The sequence below is a fragment of the Diceros bicornis genome, chromosome 5 (genome assembly GCF_020826845.1).
Source record: "Diceros bicornis minor isolate mBicDic1 chromosome 5, mDicBic1.mat.cur, whole genome shotgun sequence".
NCBI lineage: Eukaryota > Metazoa > Chordata > Mammalia > Perissodactyla > Rhinocerotidae > Diceros > Diceros bicornis.
This window is the reverse complement of record NC_080744.1, coordinates 32,986,634-32,999,636: the sequence shown is the minus strand read 5'-3', so window position 1 is coordinate 32,999,636 and position 13,003 is coordinate 32,986,634. Positions and strand designations below refer to the sequence as shown.

The following is a 13,003-nucleotide window of genomic DNA, read 5'->3' as shown; positions in this document are numbered from 1 at the left end:
GTCAGCCTAGCTGAGAAAATGCCTGGCTGGGTTTGTCTGTTTGGTGTTAGCCTTGAATGCTTGGCCAGACTGCCCACTGTCCGTGGGGTAAATGGGGGAGAAAGAAGGAAACGTGAGTGACAGGCTTACTGAGACCCAGCTCTTGCAGCTCAGTAGTAATGCTGCACTAGAGCAGTAATTTAATTAAGAACGACTGGTATTCTCCACATTAGAGTACTGTGGGATACTGTCTTAAATGCCTCATGAAAACAAATCTGCACTGCACACCAGACAGACATGAAACCAAGATTTATTAAAATACACTTAGCATATTTACAACTGGAAGCCATGAATGCAGTTCTCTGCAAATTCCAAAAAATAGAGTTCTATCTCTTAAAACAAATTAACTTAGGTATCAACAGATTAGGATAAATATAGTCTATCACAGAGATAGAATTCTTTGAATAGACAATTGACATTTTGTAACCAATATATAATGTACAAAAATACACTTGATGTGGTGATCAAGTAGTGTCAAGGAGGAAAATATATATGTACACACACACACACATTTTCATTATGTACAAGTCAATATTGGTTCCTTCATCCTTTCTTTTTAAAAATAAATACTTCATTTGGTTGCAAACGACATTTACAAATTCAACTAATGAGAATTTCTCCGCTTTGACAAAATTAAATATGCAAACAAATTAGAAATACATATTTTTAAAAATTTAAAGGGAAAAATACCTGAATCCAATTAGCTTATTACATTAAAAAAATATCCAAAAGCATGTAATGTAAGGTTTCATGTCTTTAAAGTGCCTTCTCATTTCTTGAACTGTCTTCATTATTGCTTAAAATCCTTTAAGATTCCACCAACAGATTGGTCTTATACTTAACTAAATAGAAAAGCCAATGTCTTTCCAGATCAAATGGTTGAATTTTTAGGAAATGCTTATACTTTCTTTTTAAGAGCTTTCAAGAGTGTAACAGTTACTCTTGATCTGAAAATAACCCCACACTGTCAACATCCTGATCCAGATTTCTGTAGATGTTTGAATCATGAGTAGCAGTAAGAATGGAGTAGCAATAAAAAGTGTACATTTCCAAATGTTTGCACAGAATTAAGTCAATTTGTCCAGCAGCACAGAAAAGTTACTTGAGATTCAAAAATTTAGACTTATGCATCATACCTGGTGATCTGGACTGACATAATTTATCAAACAAATGGCTCCTAATTAGACAGTTTTAAAGTAAAATCTATGAGAAATCAAGAAGGACTAGAACAACCCTCCCCTCAAACTTCTTAAAATAAAGTAGAATAAAATGAAAAAGAAATGTATTTTCCACCTCTTTTATGGATTTTTCCCTCTTTGCCTAAGTGATGAGGTGACGCTGACATTAACAAGAGGCAGTCACAGCACTGTGTCTCACTTGGTGACAGTGGAGCGCCCTGTGCAAAGGGCTAGGGGATGGAGCAAGGGCTCAGGGAGACATTCGGCTGTCTGTGATGGGAAGAGGTGAAAAAAGCTGGGCCCTGGAGAAACTGTACAGGTAAAGTGAGGAAAAAATAGCTGTGGGGTGTGAAGAAAGGGGAGGTCGAAGCAGAAGTACTGAAAGGAGAAAAGTAAAATGAAGCTAGATGCCAAAATGACTTTTGGGCACTCATAGAGAAAACAGGAAGGTCCATGGACAACCAACCCCGTGGAAATGAATCTGAATTTAATGGAGTTATTAAAGCAAGCACAGGCATTTCATTGGGGTACCTGCTTTTCCAGCACCTTGTCAGGCACTGACCAATACAAGATACCAGATACTCTCATTTGCCCAATACAGATTCCTTGAGTTTCCAAGGCCACCCATGCTACAACCATGGCAAAAATCACCAGCTCCCTAACAACGCGTAATTTCAGCAAAACACTGTACTGGTCTTGTTCAGATTTTCCTTCTCCCCTGTCTCCTTTTCTTCTCCCTCATCCCATCACTTGTAATCTCACAAGGCTGAATGAAGACACACAACTGCACTGATCAAATGCATTTTAGGAAGCAGCATCCAGGGTGTTGTTAAGAAAATTAAAGCCTAACAGAATTGAAATAATTTACATTTCTGTTCGGCACGATTACTATTAGGATGCTGACTGATTTCACTTAGGTTCTGGCCAAGCAGGCCGGTGTTGATTTTCCAGGCCAAAGCACAATCCACTAAATCAAACTCCAGGGGCACCTTGCTTCCCCTCCTAGTCTAAATTACAACTCAATAAAAGGAAAAGAGTACAATCAATCAACCACATGTTTTCTCTAAAGAATCCTAAAAATTATTCAATTTCTAACTTTAAAAGTTTCTGCCTTATTTTAGGAGTATCTTAGATTGTTTCTTTAAAGGGAAGTTCTTTTTTCCTTAATACTTATCTCTTTGAAGATTATACATCCTACTAACAGTAGGGTCACATTATTTGTGTCTTGGGAAATTAAAGAATTGCAGAATTGTAAAGTTAATGACTTGGAATAAACCTATCCCTTTGGTAGACTAAAAAAATCCTATTTGCGTCACCCTGGGCAGACAGGAGAATTGTCACTAGACTTTCCTCCTCACTCATGGATTTGTTTCCAAAGGAAATAGACATCTTTGGAAGATTACGCAGAGTGCATTCTCTGTGGGGCCACGACCACCTCCCTTATGCCTTGGTGGTCAGATTTGAAGAAATAAGACTATAGCTAGGGACAAGTTACCAAGAAGAAAGGAAAACAATGAGCAATTTATAGTTCATTCAAGCCTATCTAAAACGTAAAGATTTTTAATCTCTTTCTAGTTTCTTACTGGGAAAAACAGCACAGTTTTTGCATGGTATAAATCCATTTTGGAATGCTTCATATAGAAAGAAATCTGGAATTCAAAATCCATCCTAAGAGTTCCCAGAGAATTGTTCATTCCTGAACACATCTATCATCTGTGTCACGGGGAGGTAGACAGTAATTTCCCTGTATATTCAGTGGTCTTTGGGACGAGCCTTTCATTTTGGAAAAGCAGACCTGGAAAGCTGACCCAGATGAACAATCAAGAACATGTTTGTTTCATGAGACGAGAATGGAAGCAAGCCTTGAAGAGAAGAATGAAGGAAAGCAGGTACAAGTTTGCCAAAGACACTGACAAAGCACTGTGCATGCTCACCTGAAAATGTTTGATTTCTTACATGATATACTAAATATAACGCATTGGCAGCTCACACTATGTATGGGAGAAATATCCATTCTCTTTCAGACATTTTTACAGTTTCAAAGACAGAGAGCCCCTCGGTGTCTGTACAGGAGAAATTTAGGAAAATGCTCAGGCTACATGAGTATGGTAGAAGGTTGTTTACTTCATGGAGAAGGATGCCAAATTCTTTGGAGGTGAATTTCTGCCGGAAACTGTGGGCTCATTTGCATTTTGCTAGCCCAATACTATCAAATTTCACACACAGCATTAAAAAATAGCCCAAAGAAGTATTTGGATCAGCTTTTAGAAAAGGAGCTAGACTGAAGATTCTTAGTATATTTAAGAGAAGATTAAAAAAAACCCAGAAAATTATATGAGTATACATGGCATGTAGAAGAATAAATTAAAGGCTTTTGCTACCACTTTCATATAAAAAATTCAGATGAAGTCAGTCTTCCCCAGATCATAGAATGGAGAAGATACTTCATAGTACTTCATAGATGTAATACGCAAGAGTTCATTTGAGCTCTTGACTGAAGTGAACTGTCATACCAGACACAGCCATACCAGAGACGGGAAGGATGAGAAGGGAAAGGCCTTCTATGCTACTGTTTATCACCAGGGCGGTTGGGAGAGAGGCTGCAGATGGAGGGGAAATGAATCCAATAAGCTCCATTTGAGGACAGACAACCTACCGAATGAGGCTTGATTTGTTTCTCTCATCTCTTCATTGGTAGAAACTGCACAGGGGCTTAGAAGACAGGGTTAGCTAGCTGGGGGTAGCTAGCCATTTTCATATCTTCACATTGCCAAGTAAGTTGTCAACTACACAAATTTCCCAGATGCTAAGTTTACATCACAGTGTTGATTAAGAGTCTTGGAACAAATAAGGTTACTGAATTGGCTTCAAGTTTGACATGTTAAAACTCTCTTGAATTCACTACTTCCCAGCAAAGTGTTGATCTGGAAGGGTTTGGTAGATTGCCCACTCCTTGGGAGTGGAAATGAAGAATTGTGAAACTAAAATTCAATGCCTCCAACAAGGTGTCAACAACTGACCAAGCGCAGAAATGACACAAAATGGGCCTCTCAGTCACCTACAGCTGGGTAACCGAGTTTAGTTATGCCTGGATCCAATTGCTAATACTGTTATGTGAGTCTCAAGGAGCCAGATCTGCTGAGGTCTGCTTCTGAAGGTGCTTTTCTTTGAGTGACTTCTGCACCAATAATAGAGAAAGTTCCAAGCAGCTGGATTGTTTCTCTCTATAGCTGGAAAATGGAAATACATCCAACAAGTTACTTACATTTTGGAAAGGCCAAAAATTATCCATTCTTTTCAAATACTTTTAGTTTGGCCACATAGACTTTGTTTCTTTCATGGTGAAGATTTCTTCATGATGACAAAGTAGCTGACATGAAGGAAAGTTATTTCTTTATTCAATCCACTCTCTTCAGTTATAGTGTTCCTAAAGGTAAAATCCTGATACAGGAAAGGTGGTATTCATGGTCTTCTGGATGTTCCACACATTTATAAACTTAAGAGAGACCCCAGAGTAAGAAAATTGTAATGGTTTAGCACTCCCACTGTATCACACCACTTCTCCTTGCCTGCGGCTTCTTCAAAAATAAACTGTTCAGAGCGACACGACTCTTTTGAATCCACACTCTAAAAATCCGCTGGTTTAGGTTAAAGTCTCAAGCAGGCAGTGGACAACTCTTACTTTGTCTACACTCAACAGCCCTCACAGCTGTTCAAATTCTTATGTGCTTAGGACTTCCACAACATTAGATTTCACAGTACGTCCATTTTTTGTGATTCAGGAACTAATTAATTTGTGGATTACCATATCTGCTGGTGCTTTCTTTCCCTTCTGCCTTTTGGTAATTTGTTCCTGATTAGAAGATCAAAGCAAGATCAAAGAAAAATGAAGCTCAAAACTAACAGTTCTTGTTAGTGATTTTTAGACAATTTAAACTACTTAATAAAACTGGATATTTGATATCTGCATTGGATATTCAGGGGGAAAAAAGCTATATTTTCTGGACTTCTTCCCTCCCCTTGACACAGAAAGCCCCAGATTGGTTTTATCTTTGTTTGGCGGGGAGGAGATAGTACTACAAAATAGACGAATTTAGAATGTCAGGAAATGAAGAGGTTCCCCTGTCAATGTTATAGTCTGGTTACCGGGAAAGAGGCTGCAGATCTGTATTGCTAATTCCTCTTCATACACTGACGAGGTGCTGTTAGCCACACTGCCATATGCAATGATCTATGTCAAGGACGCCAGGCAAGGGAGAAGTAGAAATAGAAATGAGAAAATATAACGTTCAAGAAAGCAAGAATATAATTAAAGTAAAAACTCCCCCATTGCAGGTGGTATAATCTATGAAGAGATGTGCAATCCCAGGCCAACAAGCAAATCTTACCAAAAATACATCTCTTCTGCTACATTGGATCCTGGCCCTTGGAAGAACTGAACTGATGGCTTTATCTCTTTGTAGGTTTCCAATACTAACAAAGAGGTTTACTCCTTCCTTCAGTTTTCCCAGTTTCTCCACCAGCAGCATATGAGCTTCTCATATAGGAAATGCCTTTCCTTATGGTACTTATGGAAAAAGGAGGTGCCTAAGGTAGGGTCAGCAGGTCTCCAGCTTCCACTGACCTTACTGGGGGGGATGAGAGGGTCAGAGACCAACACCCAATGTGGCATTCAATCCCTCAACCATGTTGCCAATTTGCTCAGGCTAGAACATTTCAAGATGGAATAGCACCACTGGGTCCTTAGTCTCCTTCCCAGATTTCAGAAACTCTTTCTCCATAATTCCTAGGTACTCGCAGTGAGCGTCTGAAGAGACATCATAGACGTCAACTCAAGGATTCAAAAGGCAACTGTTGGGCAGCAGGTTGGTCATGTGTGACCTTTTGGCCTCTGCCATCATCATATTCATCCATTTCTGCTTGGCCACACTCTCCCCCCACCCCATAGGCTGCCTCTGCTTGGGGTAAAAACCAATAGCACACCTCTGTCTAACCTGATTTTTGACACTTCACAGGTCTGATGTTTTTTACCTAACAAGTTTATAGCATGCTTTAGTGTAATATCTGATATATTTAGGTGCTCGACGATTATGCCAGTTACTCATGCAAGAATCTGAACTGCTGTCCGATTGTATCCTTGGTTTTAATGAATCTTGGCTAGGAAGAGATGACATTGTTTCTAGGTTAAGTTTTCTCAGAGTCAACTAGTAAGTCTGGTGTGAGTGGTTAAAGAGAGAGTAGCAATACTGGCCACTCTCCATGTAGTTCAGGGAGGGCTGTGCTTACAACAGCCACTTAAACCCTGCTTGCCTGAAATGCTCAAGCAGTTAAGTGGTACCCCAACTACTTCCTCTCCATGAAAAGTGTAGAGACACCTGTTGCATTGAACACAACCTCAACTGCATTTTAGAGGGACCATTTTAAGGGCCTCCAGGTTGTTTTAGATGGCCCACCTTGAACGAACTCTTGTGAACTTTTACTGAGCATCTACTTAGGTTAGAAATGAAGGCTACGTCAACAATGTGGTACATGTGTGGACTGGGGAGGGAGCATCTAGATACATAATGCAGGATTCAAACTGGGTGAGAATAATGGCGCTTCTGCCATGCTGTTTTAATACACTACCATACTACGTTTGACAAGTCTCACAAAATCATAAGGTTTCCCCAACAGAGGCAGGCAAACTTCACTCTTTAGAAATAGGTATTTTACATCCAGTTTCTAGTGTGTCCACTAGGATGAAATTCAACTTGGGCCACATTTGTCTAACTCTCAGATTAAATGTTTCCACTCATTATTCTTCAGCATTGGTTCCCTGAGAGCATGTTCTTGCAGGGTTATGTGGCCAGTGACAGTCTTATTTGCTTTCAGTAATTTTCTTTTGAGCATCCTACTTCGAGACCTGAAGTGGGCTACGTGACTCCACGGAAAGCCACTTGCTGCTCTCTCCCATCAAGTCTATAAGGACCCATAAGGATCTAGACTGAACTCAAAGTTCGTTCCCAAGGCATGGGGAAAACAAACACTTTTCTTTTGCATGATAATACTAGAAGGAATGTCACAAAGCACAGGATGGCTGTAAGTGGAATTTGTTTTAAATTGATGAATTCCTTAGGTTTTCTTCACACTTAAGTGAAAATGAAGAGAAACAATATAAGAAAGCAGTATGAAAACCTTCTCGCTCACAAGCCACTTCTTTTAGTCATGTAAGTTCCTTCCTAGCTTTTCTATTTTGCTTGTCTCATCCTTTTATTATGAATTGAAAAAACAAAAAAATCCTCAACTCAACTATGTTACCATATTCCTTTCTTTTGAATTGTTAGAAAAGGTGGTTAGCACCTGCAGGAATATGGCTTCTGTGACTTGGTTTGATCCTGACTGTGTGATCCTGATTACCGAGATGGGCATTATATTAGGATATGGTGCTGCTTTAATTAGCTGAATCTATTATGGAGTCCCTGAGGGGGTTGATGACTGGCAGGCATGTCCTGGGTAGACGCTTGGGCGTCTGGCAAGTTGAAAGGTTCTGGGAAGATGCTGGGCCAAGGGGCAGGCCACACATGGCAGACAGATTGGGAGAGTTTTAAGGTTCTTGCTCATCTCTTGACTGTCCTCCACTAATTGGAGGAGAAAGCTTGGACCTCTCTCCCTTCAAGACCAAACCCTGATAGTCTCTGATCCTATTCTCAACTCACCCCCAGTCCCATTTCTTCTTCCCTCATAAGATAGATTCGAAGAGTGATGGCTTACAGAAAAAATGTCAGGGGAGAGGTCCAAGGTGGTTTCTCTTGTGACTCAAGGGGCAGTGGTCATATGGGCTGCCAGGGTCAGAAAAAGCTGCTTATGCATGATATTCCACACAAATTTGAATATTAATGTAATCATCCTCTTTTCACTTGGACGTAAAGAACTTCTTTCCTGTCTTTAATTTTTTCAACATCAAAGACCTCTGGCTTCACTCTACGTCACATGCCTGTCAGTCAAAGTTATGATAAAGGGCTGCGGGTAGCATTTGCTCTTCTGTCTGGAAGCCGCCTCCTGGTGTTGGCGGGAAAGGTCCAGCTGCTCACAGACCCAGAACGTTACGTAGAGCTCAGCTGCATGTCAACATGGCATTAGCCATTCACGAACGGTCTGAAATGTGAAATGTGCTCTGTTACTGGGTTACATGTCGAAGCAGGTGCTTTGACCCCAAGTCTGTCCCTGCTCAAGTATCACTGTTTCTTTTGGGTGTGGGGTGGAGAATCCCTGCTGGTCCAGGAAAACAAAATGAATTGATACAAAAACAAAAGAATGGGTCTTGCTTAATGGCTGATGTCAACTCCTTGTATCATAACATGTTTTCCAGGATGAAGTTTATGGCTATTTAACCCCTCCTCACATCCACGTATAATTCCATTTTCTGTCCTTTCCATTACATGAACAACAAAATAACCATTTCTCTAGTCTGGGAAATAGAGTCTTGAACCTCTTTAAATATAGTTTTGGTAAGTTTCAACATTTTCGGTGAAAGATGCTTCAGGATCTTGCTGAAATAGGATCAAAATTAAGACGAATAATCAAACCAGCAGTGTGTAAAGACCAAGGCTTGAACTCTCTCAAGGCAAATGTCATAAAAGATCCTTCTCTTCTTCTGTTACAAGTTTACATATATCAAGCTTGGGTTAGAAAGTTTGAAATCTCTGCTTTAAAAAAAAAAGTGGAAAATCTTGGTATTTCTTCTGGTCTTATAACGGAGTGGACCTTGGACCTCCACAAGAAACAATTATCAAATACTCCTGCAATGTTCCCTTAAACAGCTTTTCATTGTTCCTGTGGCTTAATAAGGGACTTTAAGAAGGCACAGGGTGCTCACTGCGGATGACCTCAGACAGAGATCAGCAAAACAAACATTTAGTAACATATCTTTCAAGAACTTCCTGCAGCACTGGTGTTGGAAAGGATCATGCAGGTACTACATCTCTGTTGTCATCCTTTTCACGTGTCTCTGTGTTAGTTGCTAGTCACACTGGCTTCCTTCTGACGCAGTCTTTCTTTCTGTTGTTTAAGGAAAAAAAAATGAGTTTATCATCATTCCTTTCCCTAATTTTTCATCTTTCTCAGATTTTGATACATTTCTCAAATTTTATTCCAAAATGTTGAAGAGTTGTACCAAACACCTTAGAAATGAGAATATCTCTATCCCTTTTTCCTGAAACCCTCAGTTACCTGCCCTTCCCAACGTATCACCCTTACTGTCCAAAAAACAAACAAAAAAGAATAACCAGCCAATCAACCAACTACATCCATCTAAAACATTGACCTTTACCACACCACGCTGTTCTGTTCTGTTCTTTTTCTGTGACAAAGGTCCTAACTTGGCAGTCTTACTCGACCTCCTTGGCCTACTACTAATGGAATTAGGAATGCTCAGGAAATAGTTTCTAGGAAGTCTAGGTATGAAAAATCACTGTTTCCAAATTGAATGTATCTACATGTGATCAATGTGGCAGAACTGGACAAAGGCTCTGCAGGACGGGAGATGACCAGACCTAGTCTGTGCAGAAGGGCAGGGGCTCCCATTTTGCCACGGATGTTCTGCTCTGATCTCCCTGAGCTTCCCTCTCAGGGACAACCTTCTAAAAGGGAAGGACATGGAAATCTGCTGGCAAGATGTGAAAATAAACAAGAGTACACAAAACAGAAACATGGACTTTCACTGTTTCTAGGACTTTAGAAAGTAAATACATTAAGCATAGCAAGGACGGGCATGTCCGCTTTGGGGAGGGCATATAAAAGGCTAAAAAAGAAATGGGAGAAGTACAGGCCTCTGTGAAGAGCAGAGGCAGCAAGAATCCCCTTGAGAATGGATCCTCAGCTGCTTGTGATGTATGAGATGCGATGTTGCAGTGAATCACTAAATTGGCCTAGATGTAAACTTGAGTTGATGATTTTTAAACACCCAGCCTGAGTTTGGATCCCATCCCTGACTTGTGAAATTGAAGCAGGAATCAGTTCACAAGCTCTTCCATAAGTCCACCCAAACAAACACACAACAAAACCAACAATCCTAACAGGCTGAGGATCACAATTGGGAGCTTGCTCACAGTGGAGGTCAATGTCAACCTACAGAAGAATGCCAGAGTAAACCCACTGCTTCCCCTTTGTCGACAGAACTTAGTCCATTCTCTCTGCCTCTGGAAATAAGGTTTTGCTGTAAAAGTTAGGATAGAGGCTCAGATAAGAGGCCTGGGGAAAGCTGAAGAAGGAGGAAGACAAAAATTAGGGTTGAGCCACCGAAAATCATACAAATGAGTGTAATGAACACACCGTCAAATAGGATGTGTCCATTCAGATAGGGACCATGTGCACTACCCGCGGCTTTCCCTGGCCAAGCTGTATGGCCTTGACTTCTCCATTTCTCACTCATCAACCTCACTCAACATTCATTTATCTGCTGATGGGGTTGTTATGAGAGACACCACAGTCAATCAACAGAAATGATCTCACTTTATAACTTATACCCCACTGAGATTGTCAAAGGATTTACAGCAGCTGGCAAAAAGAACTTGTAACAAAAGGATAAAATAAGTTGCTGTGGAATATCAGGGCACAGGGAAGGAAGGGTCTGAAATCAAAATGGGGAGAGCGATACCCCAACTCACCACTCACTGCCATTCCCCAGTGTAGGCTCAACCAAAGCTGCTGAAATTTGTAATAACAAGAAAAAGAGCTAACATTTATTGAGCTTTTATTATGTGCTAGGCACTTTATATGTCTCTTCTCAGTTTCCTCAAAATAACCATAAAGCAAAATAATATTATTTCCCTTTTTTCTCTGAAAAGAAAGAAGTAAAGTCACTTCACTAAGGTTTCACAATGAGTGAGTGGCTGAGCTGAGATTTGAACCATGACCCCTTGGGTTCCTCACCATTTAGCTATTCCCACAATTCTCTATAGCAAACAGGTGGAGATTCATTGTGATCCTTACCAAAAATGGGACTGTGCAGGGCAACTTGCCCTCAAAGCCAGGACGCCCGACTAGACTGCCAGTTTCTAGGACAGGGAGAGACATCAGGGGACCCAGAGCCTCGTCCTGATTCTTGGGATCCATTTGTGAAGTGATCCAGAGTAGGCTGTATCTTTCTGCATCTCAGTTTTCCCAACTTTCCAAAGAGGATAATCCCTGCCCCTTCCTTGAATAGGGAAAAGGAATTGCTAAGGATGAAAAAGCTTAAAGATTTCAGGAGAAAGGGGCTTTGGGATCAGGGGGATCACCATATGGGGTGGGGTGTGGAATGGCAAGTGACTGAATTTGGTTTATCAGGAAATGACCTTTGTTGAGTTTGCTAGGACGCATGAAGCTGTGTTCTGTTCCCTACTCCCCCCTCCGCATATTCTTTCTCACCATATGCTGCTCAGGGATGGGAAATGAGATACTACCTGTCATCCTCTGAGTTTTCTCCTTCAAATTCAAACACACTCCCGGGTGCACCTCAGTTATAAGAAAAATCTTGAGGTTATGTTGAAAATGCATCTCACCAGACTAGCTGTAGGGTTGATTTTCTTTGTCTCCACTTTCTTCTCTGACGTCAACTTGCTGACTGATTCCTGAGCCATTTTTAATCTGAAATTGAAACAAGAAGTAGGGAGGAGAGAAGAGAAGAAGAAAAAGAAGACGTCAGGTTAAACAGACATCCCAACGCTTCTGAATTAACCCATCAACAGTTTGAAAATATAAGGAATTGTTTTTCAATGCTTTTCATTATTAAATTCAAACTCTAATTAGGTGTGAAGGCGTGTCTTCTGTTATCAAAACTGAATTTCCTTCACCGGCTGAGAGGATCACCTAGATGACCTTGGGAAGTCTGCGTTTTTGTGACCAACGCAGGAGTTTCTGATCTACGGAAAACTAGATACATTCACTTCACTCTCAGTGTGCACTTCAAGGCTATATGGCTTGTGATCCACTCAGCAGATAATATGGAGACAATTTTGAAAACTGAAGTTTTGAGAAAACATACGAAAATAAAAATATTAAAATTCACGAATTCACATCAAGAAAGTGAAAAGACAGCCTACAGAATGGGATAAAATATTTGCAAATCATATATCTGACAAAGGACTTGTATTCAGAATACATCAAGAACTCTTACAACTTAAATAAAAGGACAAATTACCCAATTAAAAAATAGGCAATGGATTTGAAAAGACATTTCTCCAAAGAAGACAGACAAATGGCTAACAAGCAATGAAGGAATGCCAAACATCACTAGCCATCAGGGAAATGCAAATCAAAACCACAGCGAGAGACCTTTTCACACCACTAGGATGGCTAGAATCAAAAAAAGAAAGACAATAACAAGCATCGGAGGTGAGAACTTGGAGAAATCGGAACCCTCTGACATTGTGATGGGATTGGAGAATGGTGTAGTCACTTTGGCAGTTTCTCAAAATGTTAAACACAGTTACCATATGACCCAGCAATTCCAATGCTAGGTATATAAATATATGAAATGAAAATATATGTCATACAAAAATTTGCATATGAATGTTGATAGTAGCATTATTCATAATAGCCAAGAGTAGCAACAGCCCAAATTTTCATCAACTGATAAATAGACAAAATGTGGTATATCCACACAATGGAATATTACTAGACCATAAAAAGAAATGAAGTGCTGATACATGCTACAAAGTGGACAAACCTCAAAAACATTAAGTGAAAAAGGACAGTCACAAAAACTCACATATTATATGATCCCATTTATCCAAAATGTCCAGAATACACAAATCCACAGAGAAAGA

At 40.2% G+C, this 13,003-nt stretch overlaps 1 protein-coding gene across 2 annotated transcripts in view; it reads right to left on the bottom strand.

The window, feature by feature from the left end:
- Positions 1-273: 273 nt before the first annotated feature.
- FMN1 (formin 1) overlaps positions 274-13,003 on the bottom strand; it is a 365,920-nt gene continuing 353,190 nt past the window's right edge. For both annotated transcript variants that reach the window (XM_058541158.1, XM_058541159.1), the window contains 2 exons: positions 11,738-11,822; positions 274-9,254 (listed from right to left, as the gene is read on the bottom strand). In XM_058541158.1, the coding sequence (XP_058397141.1) occupies positions 9,210-9,254; positions 11,738-11,822 (130 nt within the window). In that variant the 3' untranslated portion in view covers positions 274-9,209. The remainder of the gene's footprint in view (positions 9,255-11,737; positions 11,823-13,003) is intronic.